At 42.4% G+C, this 20601-nt stretch overlaps 1 protein-coding gene and 1 long non-coding RNA gene across 2 annotated transcripts; one reads left to right on the top strand and one right to left on the bottom strand.

The window, feature by feature from the left end:
• Positions 1-3090: 3090 nt before the first annotated feature.
• Positions 3091-3976, top strand: LOC147423685 (uncharacterized). Its single transcript, XM_086501823.1, has one exon. The coding sequence runs from the start codon at positions 3104-3106 to the stop codon at positions 3767-3769; it is 666 nt and encodes a 221-aa protein (XP_086357949.1). The 5' UTR covers positions 3091-3103; the 3' UTR covers positions 3770-3976.
• A 2710-nt stretch (positions 3977-6686) lies between these two features.
• LOC147423686 (uncharacterized) lies at positions 6687-20289 on the bottom strand. Its single transcript, XR_015186642.1, has 3 exons — positions 20078-20289; positions 19548-19637; positions 6687-7590 (listed from the first exon to the last, which is right to left on the bottom strand). It is a non-coding gene; the product is annotated as an uncharacterized LOC147423686 (long non-coding RNA).
• Between the last annotated feature and the right edge of the window lie 312 nt (positions 20290-20601).

Consider the following 20601-nt stretch of genomic DNA (forward strand, 5'->3'; position numbering starts at 1 on the left):
AATGATTCCCTAGAGTAAGCAAATGTAAATATGCATAAATGAACAAAGTTTTTGTCTTATCAGGCTCTCTCTTTCTTTATTATGCACAAATGTTGATAAGTATGCATGCTTAGGATCATGTTTGTGGAGACGACGTCTCCCGAACACCAAGTAGAGCTTGTCACTCTACTATGGAAGATTGATGTTGACTAATGTGCAAACACGCTTGCGACAGCTAAGGCTCTTAAGCACTAAATGAACTAGTCATACATTATGGAACGATGTCGTAGGGTAAAATAGGGATCCTCTACTCGCTAGCAAATGGACTAATGACTAGGCCAAAGCAAGGGGAAAATTGGATGGTCATGGGAAGACTAAAAAGTCTTCCCACATCCCTAGGAAGGAGAGGGAGAGCCCTTTTAGTAGGGGATGAGAGAGAAACACACACACACACACACACACTCCAAGGCTCCCCCTTTAAACAAAGGGAATACTGGACGCATGTCAGGCTCCTAGGCCAGTTGCCCCCAATCTCCCTTGCTAGCCGTGGAGCCTACAAAAGTGTAGCAAACACATGTTTCTTGTAGGCGTTGGTTGATCCACTTAACCTAAAATCATGATACTGCACTTCTAGTTTAAAGTATGTATATCATGATACATGATGCTCTCTTTATTAAATGGTCCCAAAGACAAAACTATATTTGTGCTACTTTTAGCCAACAAGGAGGATTGTAAAACTGTTGGCTTTTTGCTTTTTGGACATGCCAGAAACTAATTTAATTAATTTAAAATATTCTTCCACTAAAGCCATAAATCTATCAATGGGATCTTCGTAAAGCTAACAACCCAAAACAAATTTTCCTCTTTAAGGCAAGCCCATCATGAGATGTTCTTAGATCTTACCGATAAAAAATTTCCACTTTTCCTCTTTATCTTTGAAATTTTCTACTCTATAGCATTGGCCCTTTGGATAGGCCAAAAAGATATTATGTTTCAAATGTTTTTCTCTATTTGTCACTAGCATAAGCTAGCTTCCGACGAGACCTAGAAGACCTAATCAAGTGTCTCTTCAACCATTTAATGAAATCTCATCAAAAATGTTCTCTCATGTAACAAGGCTAAACATATTTTCTCTATTTTAAGGTAGCGAAAAGAGAAGATAACACTGTAGCCTTAACCGAAGAGAACACTATAGCGTTAGCTCTTTGGGCACGCCGAAAAAAACTTTTATGTCTATGTGGGTTCTTTAACCAAAGACTAGAAGGACCTTGGTAAGTCAAGTGGCAAGTGACGTTTACACAAGAAGTTTTGGATAAATTCTCACAATAATTCCCACATTGTGACTTACCTCAACATCATGAGCTTCTGTGAGGCAGGCACCGTATACCTAGCTAGGTATGCAGTGGCTCTCGAGCAGAAGTTCATGATGTTATGCATTGTATGAAAAACTGAAAAAGACTCTATTTTCCTACTTGAGAAAATTTCTAAATCTTCTTGTGTTATTTGTAAGAAAATTTTGGGTTATCATTGTCCTATGTATCATTTTACAAAGAAAATACTATACATGAAGAAGCTTTGCCGCCGTTGCGCGCCAAACCACTACCCCCCCCCCAACCCCAACCCCAACCCCCCAAAACTTTATGCATATAATTGGCATTTGACATTGTATAGCTTCATACAACTTAGCAAGTTGAGATTGTCTATAGAGTGAAGGAAACGAGTAAAAGATCCAGCATCACACCATGAATGCAATTTAATCATGGTTAGATGCCTTAAGGGTTAAAATGCTTGCATTATCATGAAATTTAAGAAACTTCATCTTACTGATACAAAACTGCGTTTGGAGAGAAGTAATCGTAAGCTTTGTTGTATCTCAAATCATCCTTGTCAAGGTAATATACTGATGAGAATACTCCCTAGCAGCTTCGTAATCTTATCGGCCGAATCTCTCTAGATTCCTTCTGGCGGCATCATCCCAAAAACTGCATTGTTCATACAAGAATGCAACATGAACGCTGGTGCGCTCAAGCAGAAACATGCATCCTGACCAGCTCACCATCTCGCAACTGCTGCCTCTAAAGCAAATTTTCAATTTCAAAAAAAACTATGTTCTTGGCTCTACATGCAGCAGGCTCTCGAGCAAAGGCTATCACACAATGTAGATGAGGATCCAACGGCTAGATTTCATCGCGCCTCTGGTACTCTCTCGGTAGGAGGCTCGCCGCGCATGACGTTTTATTCAAGCACTGGCTTTCCAATTCGAAGAGCAAAGTCTCAAAGTCAATTCAAAGCTTACTGAATGTCGATTTGAAGACGAAAGACGAGAAGTTCGCTTCGCGGAGCAAGAGGGAGGATGAAGAAGGCCCGGTGCAGTGACCCAGCAGCAATCTTTAAAACCCCTCTGGAGGAAGTCGGGTTGCTATATCGCATCCTGGCCGCTCTGCCCCTGTTCGAGCTGCTAAAGGTGCGGAGCGTGTGTAAGCTCTGGAAGTCTGTGGTGAGCTCGCGAATGCTCGCTAAAGCTTGGTCTGCAAGGCACGCCCATGAGACATGGTTAGTGATGGCCAGACTTGTTGAAAGTAGGCCTTTTTTTGCGCGCGAGCTAGTTGCGTTCGACTCTCGTTCGCACACCTGGTACTCCCTTGCATCCTTGCTGAGAGTGGCCTCTTCAAAAGCTCTCGCAGCCTTGGGCGGGCCCTTTTTCCCCCTCGTTGTCAACAGGGAAGACCGGGTGACCCCTTGACCTTTGACGATTTCCATGCCGTGGCATCTCAGGATCATGACAGTGGCCTCATTTGCTTCGTATGCAGCCCCTTTGAGTCTGTTCATCACCGTGCACTGTTTCAAGCCTTGGATGATGGCTACTCAGGAGATGTGCATAATTTTCGCCCTCTGGGCCCTGATGGTCTCGACCCTTTCGGTCATTATGACCACTCAGCTCATTACCTGCTGGTGCTCAACCCTGCCACTGGCGCCCATACCATTCTGCCTCCACCCCTCAACCACACGGAGGCTTTCAATTATGCTGACGAAGACTTTGGCTTGGGCAGCATCTACTTGCAGGCCCGGCCTGCTCATGAACACAGCTACCGCGTGTTCTTAACGCCTCGACGTACATCTCTAGATGATCTTCCTGGGGATCTTCAGATTTACGACTCCTGTGTTGCGACTTGGAAGGCAGGAAGGCCCTGCTCTAGCTCGGACGATGCTAAGATTGGTGGTGCAATGGAGTTGGTGCGTGCCGACTTCTTGTACTTCGCACAGGCGAGGTGCTCTTCTTGCTTACAATGTGGTGTTGGATGAGTGCAGCCAGGTGGGTGGGAAAGGATTTCCAGTGACCCACAGAAGAGACAGGTTTGGATTATATCTGCATGGGAACACCCTATTCAGGTACAGGGGTCGGGTGTTTGTAGCTCTAGCTCAGTATCGTATCGAAGGCATTTGTGACATTCCGGAGGGGTTTGCAGTGTGGGAGCTGCAACCGCACACCGATGGATTTTCTGTCGACTGGGTAGAAGTTGCACGTGCACCTCTTGACCTTTTACAGGATTTTGTTCAGATTGATGTCAAGGTGCCTTGCTGCAAGTTTTTTGAGGTGAAGATCGTGTCCTCGGGGGGTCTTATCTGTATGACTGCCCGTGACGATGACGACTATTTCTTGCCTCTGCTGTGTGATCTAGACCAGGGAGCGTGGTATCGCATACCACCTCCCCCCTACCAAGGACGTTACTCCAATGATCTTTCTGTTGTTTTGGGTGTGACTCTTTCCCTAGTTACTACTTCGACATAACACAAGGAGTTGAGTGGAAGTGAAGTATTAAATTTTCCTCTTAGTACTTTCTTGCATTCCAGCTCGGGGAGGTCACTTAGTGTAACATTCCTATATCACGTGCGTTTCAGACCCCTATTAAAAACCCCTATGTACCAAAAAATCCTCATTCTCTTATACCCCTCTGTAAATTTCATATAAAATTACATATCCCTAATTGTACCTATATTTTTTGTGAGATGAAATAATAACTTTTCTTCATTAAGAGTTACTTTTTTTCTTAAAATGCATTTGAAAGGGTCACAAAACATAATAACAAAAACCTTTATGACACATTATCCACATTCAAATCTAAAAGCTTTAAAAATATTGATCCAAATGATCATGTTAAGACTTTTGTCAAGAGCTTTTGAAAATTGCTTTGTAATTACATAGTTGTAATACGAACACATAGTGACAAGAATGTTGTGTTGTGTTGTGGTTAGCTTGGTCTTTTAGGGATTCTTTTGTATGTCTTTTGGTGGAAGTACAAGGTTTACACAAGCTTTTTGCCGACGATTATTACAATGGCACTACACTCATAAATGTGGAAACATGCACATAAACTTAAGTGCACTACACTTACATCAGTTTGGTGAATCATTAGAGCTAGCATTCCTTCTCCATAAGCAAAATTATGTACATAAAGCTTGCTATACTTGTACTACCTAGATGACTAGTTGATTTTGCAACCATTGGCCTACTTTTTTGCATGCGTCTGCTAGGTTGACTTTGACTAAGCAATCATAAAGGCCAAGCAAGGACAATATATTAAAAAAACCACACCTCATAACAATCAAAAAAGAAGAAAGATCCCAGGAAAGTTTAAGAACAAGTCCACAGATTTCAAAATGTGACCACATCGCCATTGCACTTCCACTTGGTTCAAGTTGTGTTAAAATGATGAGTGGAGCTAAAGTTTTTTCTCTGGGAGCATTACTAGTTTGTCAAGCTTCAGAGATGGAAGTCCTTAGAGAGAGAGAGAGAGAGAGAGAGAGAGAGAGAGAGAGAGAGAGATGAAATTTGATATTTAGCAAATGCAAGAGGTTGATCTAATAGACCAAAAAAGTTAAGATAGTGGCATATCTTCCAATAAGGCACATTGCCACATTCCTTCAAGCTGCACATATATGCGATAGCATGCTCAAAAAGATCAACCATGCAAGCGTAGTGCTCATCCAATATGTTGCCATGATGTTGCTTGATGCTATCAAAAAGGATTTGGCCATCATCCACTAAACCCTAGTGACTACATCCATTGAGCACACTAGCAAAAGTAATTGCTATGGGGGAACTGCTTTTGCTCAACCAACCCTTGTTCAGCACATCCTTATAAGTACATTCCAAGATGCTTAGTTTAGCAAGAAACCTCGCTTTGTATCTAGTGAAAACAAGTAAAGCTTGCTTCGCCACAACTTTGTGGGCATAGTTTTTATCAATGCGCTCCCAAGTAATGACATCCTAGATAGGAAGCTCATCAAGAATGTGTTTTGCTTTATAGAGGACGTGCCATTTGGGATACATGTCAACCAAGGTAGCACCAAGCTAGACATGGTTCTACGATAACCCATAACTAGCAATTTCATGATGTTATATATGTCAAAGGCCTTCAAGGTGCATGCATATGTAGCAACATGACTGGTGAAAGGAGGTGGAAACAATTTAGAGCTTCTTTACCACAACAATGTTGCACATATCCTAGAAAATATGCGCTCCAAATTTTGGAAAAATCTTGCAATCAACAGCATGTTCCAAGAGACAGCATCCCTGGCAATCAAGAAAGTTGTCAGGAACTTTTCCAGCTTATGCAAAGACATCATATTTGTCGTACATGTCGACCCAAACCATTGCCAATGCAAGACATGTCTCTATAACAGCCCCCTAACTAGGAATCTCGTGGACATGTCTTTGTAACAGCCCCCTAACTAGGAATCTCATGTCGAGTATTTCTCTCAACCATGTGACCCTCTTGCAGGCATTGACTTCCCAATTGCTGAAAACATCCACCAAAAGCTTGCTGCCAAATTCATGTGGGATATACCATGCAATCAACATGTTCAAAGAGATGATGTTTCATACAAGAGTGTAGTCCTCTTCATAATGTGTAGTACAATTCAATTGACTATGACCCAATCTTGCCAACGGCAATGTCTCATGCCATGCAACAAGGATTCAAGGTGCACAGAAAGGATAGGTGACAGAAGAAATGCCTTCACTTTGCATATACCGACAACTTAGAGTTTTTTAGAGCTTGCTTGCCACAGCTATTTTGAGCATAATCTGTAATGAACACACTCCAAGTGAGACTATTCCATATTGGAAGCTCATGACGCACCTAGAGCTGATTAGAGCTTGTTGCCACAGCTATTTTAAGCATAATCTGTAATCAACATGCTCCAAGTGAGACGACTATTCCAAATTGAAACCTCATGAATCACTCCTTGTGCTTTTCTAGGATGCCACATATGGCATACAAGTCAACCAAAGCAACGTCAAGCAAGTCATGTTCCTGCAATCCAAGCCAAAACAGTCCATTGGCTGGCCTTTGCTAGGCCTATCCTCCTCATTCTGCCCACCCATACACCCCATCTAAAACACGCACATTCAAAAGCATGAACACACAGCACACATGCAAAAGCACGTGCATATGTTTGTGTGGGATGACATTCTCTAGGCTAGAGAAAGAGCCTCATTAAATCCAACACTAAAGTTTCCTTGAAAAGCACCAGCACAAGAAAATCACCTATAAAGTATGTAATCGCGTGTATTACTCTATGAAGAACTTTACTTGTATCTTCTATAATGATGCTAAAGCAAGAGAAGGAGAGCTCCAGAACAAGAATAAAAGATACCAGACAGAGAAGGATTAGCTCCAGAAGAAGAATAAAAGGAGGAAGAAACGTTCACAGTGACAGAAGCAACCATGGACCTGGTTGCGTGGAGTTGAGATAGAAATATCAAGGCAAAAAGACGATTGCATTGAAAGAGACCATTCATAAAGCCCAATCTGTAGATCTTTGCCACTAGGCCCATAGATAATAGCCAAGAGCTTCTTCACCATAGCCATGTCGCGCATAACCTAGAAAACACGCGCTCCAATTGACTACATGCTGGTAAATCCTTTCCTCCGAAACAGAGTCCACCATTTTCACTGCTCCAGCTCCACTTCTTCACAAACGAAGTTTAGGCCAAACGCATCTACATCAAGCTCATCAGCATCCATATCAAGAACTTTTAAACAACTTGCATCAAAGATGGAAACATCCGAGAGTTGGTCAAATAGCATCTGCTGAAAATGTCCGAGAGCTTCTTCACCACAGCCATGTCGTACATATCCTAGAAAAAACGCACTCCAAACGACTACATGCTGCACTAAGTACTCGAGATAAAGAAGCTAATTTTGCTATTCACTGGTAAATCCTTTCCTCCGAAACAGAGCTCCATGGTTTTCATTGCCCCCAGCTCCACTTCTTCACAAACGGAAGCGCATCTGCATCAAGCTCATCAGCATCCATATCAAGAACTTTTGAGCAACTTGCATACAAGATGGGAACATCCAAGAGCTAGCTCAATTAGCATCAGATGGAAACATCCGAGAGCTTCTTCACCACAGCCATGTCACGCATATCCTAGAAAAAACGCGCTCCAAAATCATATGAGATAAATTGCGATCAAAAAGCACATTGAAATGGTGCAGATAGACATATATAAAAGCATAGCTTTGAATGACTCTATATCAATCCATTCCAACATGTAATGGAGCAAAAAGTAGGTCAATCAGCTCCTCCTTATGACTCAAACTCCTGCAAATGATAGAGCAAAAATCAGATCATAGACATGGGAATTTTAACAATTACATATACTAAAGCTCACCAACCAAGAAAACAGTAAAGCACACCTTACCTATCCCTAGTGGTCTCTCACAAAATCATTGAAGACCTTCCAATCATTCTCATCAAGTTCATATTTGTTGTTTCCGGAATCATATGTAAGGTTTGCAAGTGCAATAATGCAATCAATGCTCACCATATCCAAATCTGTCAAGTCATATGTAAAGCACCTAGTCCCTTTAGTTTTTTGATACCATCCGAGCTGAACCTCAACCCCCGAAGGTCTATCCAAAAGGCTGAATCCTCTCTTGTATTCCACACATGCACCACCAACCATTCTCCTCATCTTTTGAACTCGTCCCAAGTACCATTTGCTTTCAAATTTCTTCTTGCCTCCGGAGGTTCTTGGCTTGCAGCCTGACCTTGTCACCTTCCCATACATGGTCTGTTCTTGAAAGAACACGGCACAATCAGAACCAATACCAAATAAGTTTTCACCCGTCCTTGCATGATTCCTTTCTTCTTCTTTGGCATAGTACACTCCTTGTCGTACTCTTGTAAGTCTTCCTTTAGAGAGTGTTGGGTTGCTATTGAGCTGACTCACTAGTGTAGACTTGAATAGAAATTTGTTGTCTTCGACTTCAACAACAAGACTTATCTCTTCTTCCTCATCTAGAACGGAGTCAATAATATGCCTGACCTCACTTGTAGCAGCATCTTCATCTGGAAATACTTCAAGATCCATGGAAGTAGGATATTCTTCATCTGTGTCCGAGTCTTGCAAATTTGAGTTTGCATATGCATCAAACACTCTAGTTGACCAAGGCTGGAACCACCACTTTTGGTCTTCTTTTCCTTTTGGCCTCACGTGCAAGTGAGCGAAAAGTTTATGGGCACTTTCCAATCCTCTTTGTAAAGCAGCAATGACCTTTTCATCGGTTGAAACGCATGTGTAATCACCTAAGTTTGCCTCTTGCATGCCTTCTATGAGATTTAACTCCCTCCATATGTGCTCTTGCTTCTTGTGAGCTCTTGTGAATGCCACACCATCATCTTTGCATTCAAAATGTGCAAGCCCATTCAAGATTCCTATCGTATGTATCATGTCCATCAAGTCGTAAGTACGCTCTTACCCAACCCTGCTCCCAACTTTGCTGAAGAATATTTCAGCTGCATCTGAGCCGGTGAGATGCAGAGGACACCTGAAGTTTGAGTGAAAGTCTCTTAAATATTTGATAAGCAAACCGCAAAGTGGCATGAGACTTGTACATCCAAAAATGTCTCTTTACTGATAAAATTTGTTGAGAATGTATATTTTGGATGATGTTGTATCCAAGATCTCCAAATTTGGAAGAAAAAATCCACTTTGGCTGCTAAATGGACTCTCTCTCCCAAGTTCAGGTGAGGAGATAAAAAGATGTCAATGTAGTCTCCAGCAATTCCAAGATAGGCATGTGTCCCTATCATACTACGCTCTCGCCTATGTTGGCCACTGTTTGCTAGCTTTCCCAAACACTGTTGCACTTTTCTGCTACATATTCTTTGAGCTGCTGCCCAATTTTGACGATCCTCTCGCTTGATATCCACTTCCTTAAGCATATGCTTGTCAACAGGAAAAGAATCATACACAATGGTGACATGATTCAAGGTTATCCAGAGATCACCAAGAGCTAGCTGCTGCTTTGGCTTATCGAGAGCATTGACAAGCTTCTTTCCATTGTGTAAAAGTCCTGATCATGCATGCCCAAAACATCTCCATCCTTCATTTTGGCTGAAAGAGGCCACCCGTTCCATTCGATCTGGAATCTAGTGCCATTCTTATGAACATAATCAACCAGCATCAATGCTCTTCTACTTCCTCATGAAATTAGAAAGACAATTATAAGCAGCATGCTTTCCTTCAACTGAACCTTTCCCATACAAACATCCGCATTCATAACACCAAATTCGTACTTGGGGTTGCCCATTGAAGTCTTCACTATGGAGTTCAAACCTGTCATCCCTTGAGACCTTCAATTCTTTCAGTTTTCCTCTTATTCTAGTGCATTCATGTTTCCAATGCTCATGAACGGTTGCACTTAGTAATATGCTTGCAAGTTTGGTAGTGAGATCTCTTGGGCAATCCTCTTTCTCTTCAGCAATGTCACCTAAGCATTTGCGCTTATTTGAAGTAGTCGTCTCTTGAGTGATTTCAACACTCCTTTTGATGCGAACTTGAACCTTATTGCTGAGTGTCCATCGCTCTTCTTATCGTTTCTTTAAAATATAGTTCTCCTCAATGAAGTCAAAGCATCCAGCCACAATCTTATCTCCCTCAATTTGCTCACGAACCTCCGCAAAAGTGGGCTCACCTTTATCAACTTTTAGTCTTACAAGACCAAGATCTTCATCATTATCATCATTTATAACCTGGATTTTGAAGAACGATGCCATTTAACTGACAATCTAAGTGTGTGACCCAGTTGTGGATGGTACTGCACAAAAAACTTGTTTAGATATAAATACCACCATTAGAGAATCTACAAAAGAGTACAGTCATATAAGAGAAAAAGTGAAAGCTATAAAATCGAAATTTCAAGCCACAACTCTTAAATGAATGCAATTCTTAGCATTTTAGAATCGACTTGGTGAACACGAACAACATACCCTTTTGCTCACCAATGTAGAGGTAATTAAGTTTTTTGCTGATGGGTAACCTCCCGTCACCCTTTTGCTGGTGGATCTAGGACTTCCTCCGCCTTCTAAGAAAGCTACAACTAGTATGCTTCCATCCTCTCGACTGCTCAAAAATACAAGTAAGAATACAAAAAAATACAAAATTTTGCAACAAGGAAGTAGTGTATATGTTGTGTGTGTGTTGCACACGCATATGCATGGGGGCAAGAGTGTGTGCATGTAGGCATGCTCATTTGACAAGCAAGTTGCAAACAACAACAACATTCTTGAGCAAGAGGAGATGCATGAGAAAGAAATCATTTAGAAATAGAAGAATGTCTTACCTTGAAAGTGCTCACAACTCCATAGACCAAGAGAGCATGCTCTCTTTGCCGCAAGACTGCTGTGATTTTACTGTCTGCTAAAAAAACTTTATGCTGAGTTGAAGCTACATAGATAATCAGGCTATGTGGTCAACCTTTCTACAAATTCTCCCTAGAGGTGCTGCAAGATTTTTGCTTCTTCTTTCCACAAGCAACTCTTCATCTAGAACAAGGTTTGAAGCTCAAACCATTCAAAAATCATGAATGAAAACATGGTTGAGCTATGGAGAGAATGTAACAGAGACGTTTGCTTTGTGTGCATAGCTAGCAAACATGTATACACAACAATGGAGGTGTCTCTGTGTATCTGGCATCTAGCCTACAGGTGGACTACCCTGAGCATACAAACCGCTTCCGCACCTTATGAGCAATGAGTGCCCCGTCTGCATCAATGGCACCTCCGGCTCTGAAAGCGGAGTGCCCCTCGATCTGTCAAAGGGAAGGGAGGACCTCATCCCAAAGTGGGAAGAAGTGTGTCCAGATGTGAGCAGGCTATGAAAGTAGGGATCAAAGTCTTAAGGAAGCTTGAACAGCAGTAACCCTGCCATCCTCGCCGAGATCATGTTGCCTCCGGCTTGGACAAGGTCATCCCATAGCTCTCGCATGCGGCAAGTCAACCCATCAAGAGAGTTGAAATCTTTGAACTGGAGGGTGTAGAGCTTCCGCTCAAGTGTGATCTACCGGGCAAAGGATTTCTCCTCAAACTGATCAAGGATCCGCCTCCATAAAGGATGGCATGCTCCTCAGAGGACACCTCCTTCATGATGCGATCCGAAAGGTTCATCATAAGAAAGGTGAAGACTCGTGTGTCTCAATCTCCCCACTCATCGATTTGGTCTTGAGCGGGAGATCTAAAGCCGTAGAAGTGGATAGCGATTTGGCCAGTCTCAATTTGCTGGAGATCTAAAGTCGTAGAATGGATACCGAGGTAAGAAGCAAATAACACAAGAGATAGGTGGCTGCCAGTACAAAAAACACAGATGCGAGGGGCTGAAATCTGCTATAAAACAGATAATTCAGCGTGCTCTTAGGTCCCGGATCGGTACTAGAACTTGCAGATAGAGTCCTTCAAAGGATCCTCCGTTACTTAGCCTTTGAATAGGCTGAAAAAAAAAAAAAACAGCACCTTAAGAGTGTACAGAAATGCCAATAACATGCGGATACGTCCCAAATGTTGCGATCTGCTGGCTTCGGGCAATAGAGAGTGCTCCAGACAATGTGAGGCTGGCCCCAAATGATGCCAAGGCTGAAAACGCAAGGGGTTCAGCAACAGCTGAAAAGCACCACACAAAAAACTACATGCTATGCATAATGGCCCTAAGGACCCTACTGATGATCACGACCCTGGCCTAATGTACAGAGCTTGATGATTACAAATGAGTGACCCTGGCAGCATATTTATGGGCTGCAAACAGCTGCTCGGGCTGAACTGTCACGACTGGGGTTTTATGATTACTTCTACGACTGGCTTTTATCAGGCATTAATGGCCTGGCACAAATCCATACAAGGAAAAGGAGACTCTCTTAGTCTCGTCTTCTCCAAAGCATGATACACAGGATTTACATGATGATTTGAATGACAAGCATGATGATCACGATGTGATTTCTCACAAGCATGATGATTTGCATGATGATTTGCACAGAATCAGGAAAAGGAGACTCTCTTAGTCTCGTCTTCTCCAAAGCATGATACACAGGATTTACATGATGATTTGAATGACAAGCATGATGATCACGATGTGATTTCTCACAAGCATGATGATTTGCATGATGATCAAGATGTGATTTCTCAATAGCATGATGATTTGCATGAAGATGATGTGATTGTTCACAAGGATGATGTGTTAGTAGATACTTTCTCTAGTGAAGCTAACCTCATTGCAGATTCAATCAATCACGAAGAACCGATCTTGGCTCTCGAGCTTAGGTCTCAAGAACCCTCACAGGAAGTATTATGTGTTCACATGATTAGTCACCATGCATTGTACGAGTGTTTCATTCGTGATCGTTTCCTGTATTTTGGCCAACGTCTTTATGTGATCCTTTTTCCTAGGCATGACATATTGTACGTTGAGCACGTTTCACTCATAAATGAGCACGAATGTACGTGGATTATTCATGAAAAGCTGAAAGGTATGCATTCAAGGAAGTCACAATCCCTGTCTCTTCCTTGGCACGACACAGTTGTAGAAAGAGCACATGAAAGTATGAGCACCAAGCATGGGCATTTTCATTGTGTTTTGCCACAGTTGATTGATTTAGATCAGCACGACAAGATTCGACCTCATTGTTTGCATGTGTTTGATAAACGGTTTGGCATTCCGTCTCTATGTTCATCTACATTGCATGCACAGTCTTTTAAGAAGATTAGATTTTTTCCAGTCACTTTACATGGAATAGGTATGTTCATGTTTTTGTGTTGGAAGTGGTTTCAAGAATTTTCAACCATGGAGATTCTTGAAGAAGGAAGAAGCATGACTCTAGCCGAAGTTGAAGCATTGAAGAAGCCACAGAAGACTTTGTCGCTTTCGGCGCGGCCCAAAGAAGCAAGCGTTGATGACCTTTATGAAGTTCAAGTATCACACAACCCACACGTCAGAGTGGGCCAGCGAAGAGTCCTTTCCAGATTCTAGATGCTATTTGCGATCTCCCTCGATGCCATACAGTTCGGTACCAGTACCTCACTTTGAAAAGGAGGGGATATCACGTGACACATCCAACCCTATGTGTCCGTGGACAAGCTACAGCATGATCAGGGTTCAGTTTAGTTCAGTTCAGTTAGTGTAGAATAGGAAGTGATTTGGCACTTTTTTGAGTCTGTTCGCAGACCGTGCATGTCTAGACACTTAGAGTAGATGCATATCCTCTGGTTGCACACATTATGATCATCAGCATTCCCATCAGAATCCATCGGCACCCATCAGGAGCATTTTTACAGTGCATAGATCTATTTTCCCTATTTTTGACATTTTTCACTTATTATTTTTAAGTGACTTTTGTTGGAAACTAGGTAGGGCAATTTTGCTAAGATAATATACAAGCAAAACCAGAGCTAGCACTTTTTGGCAGAAGAGGCAGCAGAAGCACCTTGCTCAACAGGCAACTTCTCAGCAAGACCGACCCCCGCGACAACTTTGGCGTTTTCTCTCAACAGAAGGCCTAGAGTTTTTGCACCAGATCAACCTGCGTTTTTGCACTTGCAGATTCTCGGTGATCGTAGACAGCAGATCAGCCCTAGCATTAGCAGATTTTCCCACAAGGTCAGTTTTTAGCCCTAGCGTTTTTCGTTTGCAGATCAACCTCGGCGTTTTTGCAGATCATCGCGGTAGAATCAGCCATAGGACCAGCGTTTTCAGTTTTCAGCCTTTAGACACCGCAGATCAAGTCCCAAACCTCGCAGATCTCACCTTCTCGCAGCAGTTCCTCGCCGCACGGTGGGATACATCGAAGTTTACAGTTTCAGCCCGGAAGACGCAGATTTCAGCATCTTCGTTTTCAGCGCATCGTCGCCATCGACATAGTCAGAATTCAGCAAATAAAGATTTGCAGATTTCAACCCTTAGCATTTTCAGATTTCAGCCCGTCTCGTCGTTGTCGACATCGTCGGCAAGTCCAAGCATTGTAGAGATTTGTGCAATCATAAGTAGACCGCTCTCGCCATAGAGATTGGGGCCTTCGGAGGAGGGTTTTACAACGTCTCTGGTGTCATATTCTCTTCTCTATCTCTCAGTCTCATGCACTTCCATTCACAGTGTCCATTCACTTTGTTTGTGTCCATTGCACTCTCTCACTAAAGGAACGGAAGGCTCTCCCTTCCGTAAGTAAAAGGAACCCTTGAGCACAGTTCGGAGCACTCATCTTGAGCAAAGTTCAACATTCATTCCGCTGCACCTTACATGATGGGGAAAATTCTTCTTCGCCTCTCTCATGCTCATCATTTCCAAGCGAAGTATCCATTCCGCTTCGAGTGATGACCATCCACTGAAGTCTTAGGTTCTTGTGGTCTTGGGTTCTTAAGTTCACAAGGAACTTGGGTTCTTGGGGGTCTTGGTTCTTGGGGTTCTTGAGGTCCTTGTGGTTCTTCTTTCACTTGCAATCTGTGTTAGAGAAGGACCTTCTCTTCACCCCAGTTCTGCTCCTTTCCGCGGGCGCACCCCTTGGTGGCCTTGCGCTCACACCAAGGTTGCTTTTTCCCACCTCACATCGATTGGCCGGCCGTTAAGTGCACGGTCCGCTCTCAATGAGTGAAAAGAGGCACAAGGGGAGGCTGGACAAGCCCTTCTTTCTTGGGTTTCCTGTCACTCTTCAAAAACACGATTAGGAATCGACACGCCCAAGAGAACTTGGGTCCGTGTGATCACAAGCAGCAAAAAAAATTCAGTGGTTCCTGTGGTTCTTTCCTTGAGTGATACAGAACACTGTCAAAGCTCTGATACCAATGTAAGGTGCAGTGGAATGAATGTTGAACTTTGCTCAAGATGAGTCCTCCGAACTGTGCTCAAGGTTCCCTTTTCTTAGGGAAGGGAGAGCCTTCCGTTCTTTAATGAGAGAGTGCAAGTGATCACAAACAAAGTGAATGGACACTGTGAATGAAAGTGCATGAGACTGAGAGATCGAGAGAGAAGAGAATACGACACCGGAGATGTTGTCAAACCCTCCTCCAAGGGTCCCACTCTCGATGGCGAGAGTGGTCTACTATTGATTGCACAATCTGGTACAATGGCTGATGCAAATCTAATGGGACTATGTCGATGTCGACGATGTGGACAACGAGACCGACTCTATGGCTGAAAACTAAATGCTTCGAATCGATACTGTTGAATCAAGTCGGGGCTGATCTACTACTATGTCTTTGTATGCCAAAAACGTTGTCTTTGCTGGTCCTTTAAACTGCGGTAAACCCTTGCTGAAAACACTGCCAAGATGGTGAACAAACGCTAGTATGGCTGGCTGAAAAACGCTACCTGTTAAGGCTTTTCTTGCTGAAATTGCTGGTTTGAAAACGCCAATGCAAGGGGCTGGAACTGCAAATGAAGGGGGTTGAAAACGCTGAGGCTGTTGGATAGAAAATGTTGGTGTGTTTGGCTCCAAAAATGCCAGGTTGAAGGGTTCTTGTTCTTTCTGAGAAGTGACCTGTTGAGCAATGCTCCTGCTGCCTCTTCTGCCAGAAAGTGCTAACTCTGGTTTGCTTATATATTATCTAAGCAAAATTGCCCTACCTACTTAATAAATTAAGTGAAAAATGTCAAAAATAGGGAAAATAGGTTTAATGCACTAGAAAATTCCCCTGATGGATTCTGATGGGAATGCTGATGATCATGCTGTGTGCAACCGGAGGATATGCATCTAATCTAAGTGTCTGGTCATGCATGGTCTGCGAACAGACTCACAAAAGTACCAAATCACTTCCTATTCTAGACTGACTTGACTGAACTGAACCCTGGTCATGCTGTAGCTTGTCCACGGACACATAGGGTTGGATGTGTCACGTGCAAGATGAGTGCTCCGAACTGTGCTCAACGATTCCTTTTACTTACGGAAGGGAGAGCCTTTCATTCCTTTAGTGAGAGAGTGCAAATGATGACAAACAAAGTGGATAAACACTGTGAATGAAGGTGTTGAGACTGAGAGATAGAGAAAGAAGAATACAACACCAGAATGTTGTCAAACCCTCCTCCGAAGGCCCCACTCTTTATGGCGAGAGCGGTCTACTATTGATTGCACAAATCTCTACAATGCTTTGGACTTGCCGATGATGTCGACGACGATGAGGATGACGACGAGACGGGATGAAATTTGAAAACGCTAATGGCTGAAATCTGCAAATCTTAATCTGCTGAATTCTGACTCTATGTCTGTGACGATGTCGATGGTGACGATGCGACGACGACGTGCTCAAAATGCAGATGCTGAAATCTGCGCTTTTTCCGGCTGAATCTGCAAACTACGCTGGATCTGACCGTGCGGTGAGGACCTGCTGCGGGAAGGTGAGATCTGCGAGTTTTGGGACTTCTACTACAATGTCTGAGTGCTGAAAACTGAAAACGCTGATGCTTCTTGGTGTTCCGTCGTGGTGAATCTGCAAAACACTGGATGGCTATGTTGATGCAAAAACGATAGGGCTGAAAACTGTCCTGCTACTACCGCTTGTCCTACAAATGCAAAAAGCTAGGCTTCTTGATCCGTCTTATTGCTGTCGGGGCTGATCTGTTGTGCATAAAACACCAAGCTGCCTGTGGATGAAAACGCTAGGTCCTTGCACATGCAAAAACGCTAGCTCTGCTGATGTGGGGAGTCTTGCTAAGAAGGTGTCTGTTGAACGCGGAGTTCCTACTACCTCTTCTCTGCAAAACACTGGATGGCTATGTTGATGCAAAAACGCTAGGGCTAAAAACTGTCTAGCTACTGCCGATTGTCCTATAAATGCAAAAAGCTAGGCTTCTTGATCCGTCTTATTGCTGTCGGGGCTGATCTGCTGTGCATAAAACACCAGGCTGCCTGTGGATGAAAACGCTAGGTCCTTGCAAATGCAAAAACGCTAGCTCTACTGATGTGGGGAGTCTTGCTAAGAAGGTGTCTGTTGAACGCGGAGTTCCTACTACCTCTTCTACCAGAAATGCTAGCGCTAGGGTTTTCTTATGTACTTGCTTAGTGAATTTGCCCTACCCAGTTTCCAACAAAAGTCACTTAAAAATAATAAGTGAAAAATGTCAAAAATAGGGAAAATAGGTCTATGCACTGTAAAAATGCTCCTGATGGGTTCTTATGGAAATCTAATGATCATGCTGTGTACAACCAAAGGATATGAATCTATTCTAAGTGTCTGGACATGCATGTTCTGCAAACAGAATCAGAAAAGTGCCAGATCACTTCCTATTCTAGACTGACTGAAATGAACTGAACCCATGTCATGAAGTAGCTTGTCCACGTACACATAGGGTTAGATGTGTCACGTGATAATAATCTTGTGTTGTGCATTGTTCCAAGACTTTGAAGTGCAAGGAGAATCGAGATTGACAAGAGGAAGAAGAGGTCTTACCACCATTCTTACCATTCTACTGTTTTTGTTGGTTTTGTTGAATGCTAGTAGAGTTCTTCATGACCTCCTTAGGCTTACCTTTGTTGTGATTCATTTCTTTCTCTAGTGTGACCCTCATAACGGTTCAAGGCCCGCACATCGTACTCGATGTACTCGTCCAAGCCGAAGAGAAAAGCATCAAGACAGCTCTTTTGTGACATTGGAAGTTGAGTAGCTAGCTGCAATATATGGTTAGAAAAAGACATAACACGAGTACTTTTCTGCTTAAGGGATATTCATCCTTCTTTTAGCCATTGTTTATATTGGGGTGGCGAGCAACGAGTCTGAAGTTGGTCATAAAAGTCAGTGAAATTGTAAGACAGTGGCTTGTCTCTCGAGAGCCGCCGTTCATCATGCTTTTCCTATTGCTCATTTTGCCAAGCATGATACCAATTAATGGCATCTCCAGATAATGCATTGTATCTCTGAGTACTTTACTCTTACTATTCTTTCTGGTGGTGGCAATTTAAGCATTAGATTGATGCAGCCATGACTTAATTATTGTTGCATCCATCTTACCAATATACTTACTGAACGTCAACTTCTCTGTGACTAGAGAGTTCGCTAGTTCTATCACTCCATTCTTCTTTGCTAGATAACTCAGCGATGTCGGATCGTAATGTGACGACTTTCCGACATTACTTGTAAGCATTTGTTGTGCTTTTCCTCTAGCTTTGCTTCCATGGCGAGACGCTTTTCCTCCATTGTGAGTCGTTGTTTCTCCTAGGTAGTCGCTAGACCATCTTGCTTCGGAACGCTCTCTCTCTAATGCAACACGTTGGGCAACGCGGTCACTCTCCATAGCCATACGCCTAGCATCCTACTGCATCATCATCTTCATACATTTGATAATCGCTCTCCATAGCCTTATGCCTAACATCTTGCTGCATCATCATTTTCCACCTTTAATAGTCACTTATTAATAATAACGAGTGACTCTAAAAATACTCTAGAAAGCACAAAATGCACTAGAAAAGCTTTAAAGTGCTCTAAAAAATTGCACGGAAAAATCTTTGAACGATGCTCTATCCCACCAAAAGTCTCCAATGTCCATAATTGTGTATAACAACCGATTCTGTCTTGTGCAAGCAGAGGCTATGCATAGTAACTAAAACCATCTTGGCATGAGTACCAACTAAAACAATTAGAGGGTATGCAAACTAACTAAAATCAGCTCCACCCACTTGAGCGGGCCCCGATTGTGTTGGAAAAAAAACTAATACAGTCTGGTCATGCATGCGTACAGGATCGCAAAGGTGTTAGAGCAGTCTCCAAAGGTATCCTAAGCCCAAGATGAAGGTGTAGCTTGTCCACATGCACATAGGGCTAGATATGCACATGACACTGTGGCTCAAAGCTCTCAAGACAAGTGCACTAGCAGATGCCAAAAGCGCCCACGCCGACCCTTCTTTTATATGATTTTTGATGTGCCAAAAACAACAGATTAGCCAACAATCTCACTTTGAGAATAAATCAAGTCAAAAGTTGTGACAAAAAGGTTCTAAAATTGCGTGCCTGTGCCAGAGTTTGGATCAAAGTCAAATAAAAGTAGGGTGAAAAAAATCTTATGGTGGAACTCTATTTATAATCGGTCATATTTACTTACTTTTACAAGTAAAGAAGAGAAACACTTTTTGATTGCTCATATAACTAGTTTAGAAGAGATAGATTTCTACAGAAACCTCCTTTTAATTGAATTAGTTTTGGATAATTATCACTTTCTATACATGCAAGTAAATCATGCCATAAAAGCAACAAACTCAAAAATGTATAAAAAATAAAACACACATATAGAGGCGAGTAAGTGCACTTACGTCTGATATAAGTAGATAAGCTTGCAACGACTCTGCGTAATGAGAAACTATCGACTCTTGTTTTCAAAAGTGTGAATAGATTTCTTAAACCTGAGAAAAGACAAGAAAATAACAACATTCCACTTAAAAGCCCACATCACAATGTATTGAATCAAACAAACTAGCTACGAAGTAACTTTTTTGATCATGAAGAGTGTACCTAAAAACAGAGCCAGATTGTGTCTAACAGCACAAAAAAACAGTAAAGATGTTGATATGGAGTTTAGAATAGCTAACATAAACATCTCAAAAGTACAGAAATTGAATTCTGAGCGATAGAATATGTGCTTCACTCAAAAATGTTGAACGGAATCATGAGCTTGACTTTAGAAAACACACCATCTTTAGGGAAAGCAAGAGGAAGCAAAACCATGTGGTCTATAGAATAGTTGCAAGCATTTACCACCATCAACATAAAGAAACAATTTATAAAATAAATAGCATAATCAAGAAAAAAATGCAAAAAACTAGCAGGACAAAAGAGCGCATACCTGCACAGGGAGTAGTCAATACGTTGAGGCCCTCTTGAGAGCAATGGAGCGAAAGGCTGGAGGCATATGTGATCTATCCACGCAACCAAAAGGGGGAGCCAGCTTCCAACAAGCAATGTCTCTTGTTTTAGCGAGCCCGGACCATCTTGCTGCACAGAATGTTTGAATACGTTGGCGCCCAAAATTAGACTAGGGGAGCCTTATGAAACACGTTTTTTTTTTTGGGACTTTTAGTGCTTGCCTAGAGTACCTCCATGGCTCAAAGGAATTTGATGGAATCCCATGGATAAATAGAATATGTATATGAATAGAAGTTAGGCTACAAAATTTATGATTAAAACGAGGAGATGCCAGGTTTTGAGCCAAGTCTACTAGCCCCAAAATTCTTACATTTGGAAATGACAACTCCACCAATCCCTTACTCATGTATATAGGCATATGGCAAACTTTTGAAATATTAAAACTCCTGAGGTTAATTTATTTAGGCACCCTTAAACTTTGTGCTTCTGTAAGTTTATGATTTT

Source organism: Adiantum capillus-veneris, chromosome 26 (assembly GCF_014529385.1).
Source record: "Adiantum capillus-veneris isolate H3 chromosome 26, ASM1452938v2, whole genome shotgun sequence".
Lineage (NCBI taxonomy): Eukaryota > Viridiplantae > Streptophyta > Polypodiopsida > Polypodiales > Pteridaceae > Adiantum > Adiantum capillus-veneris.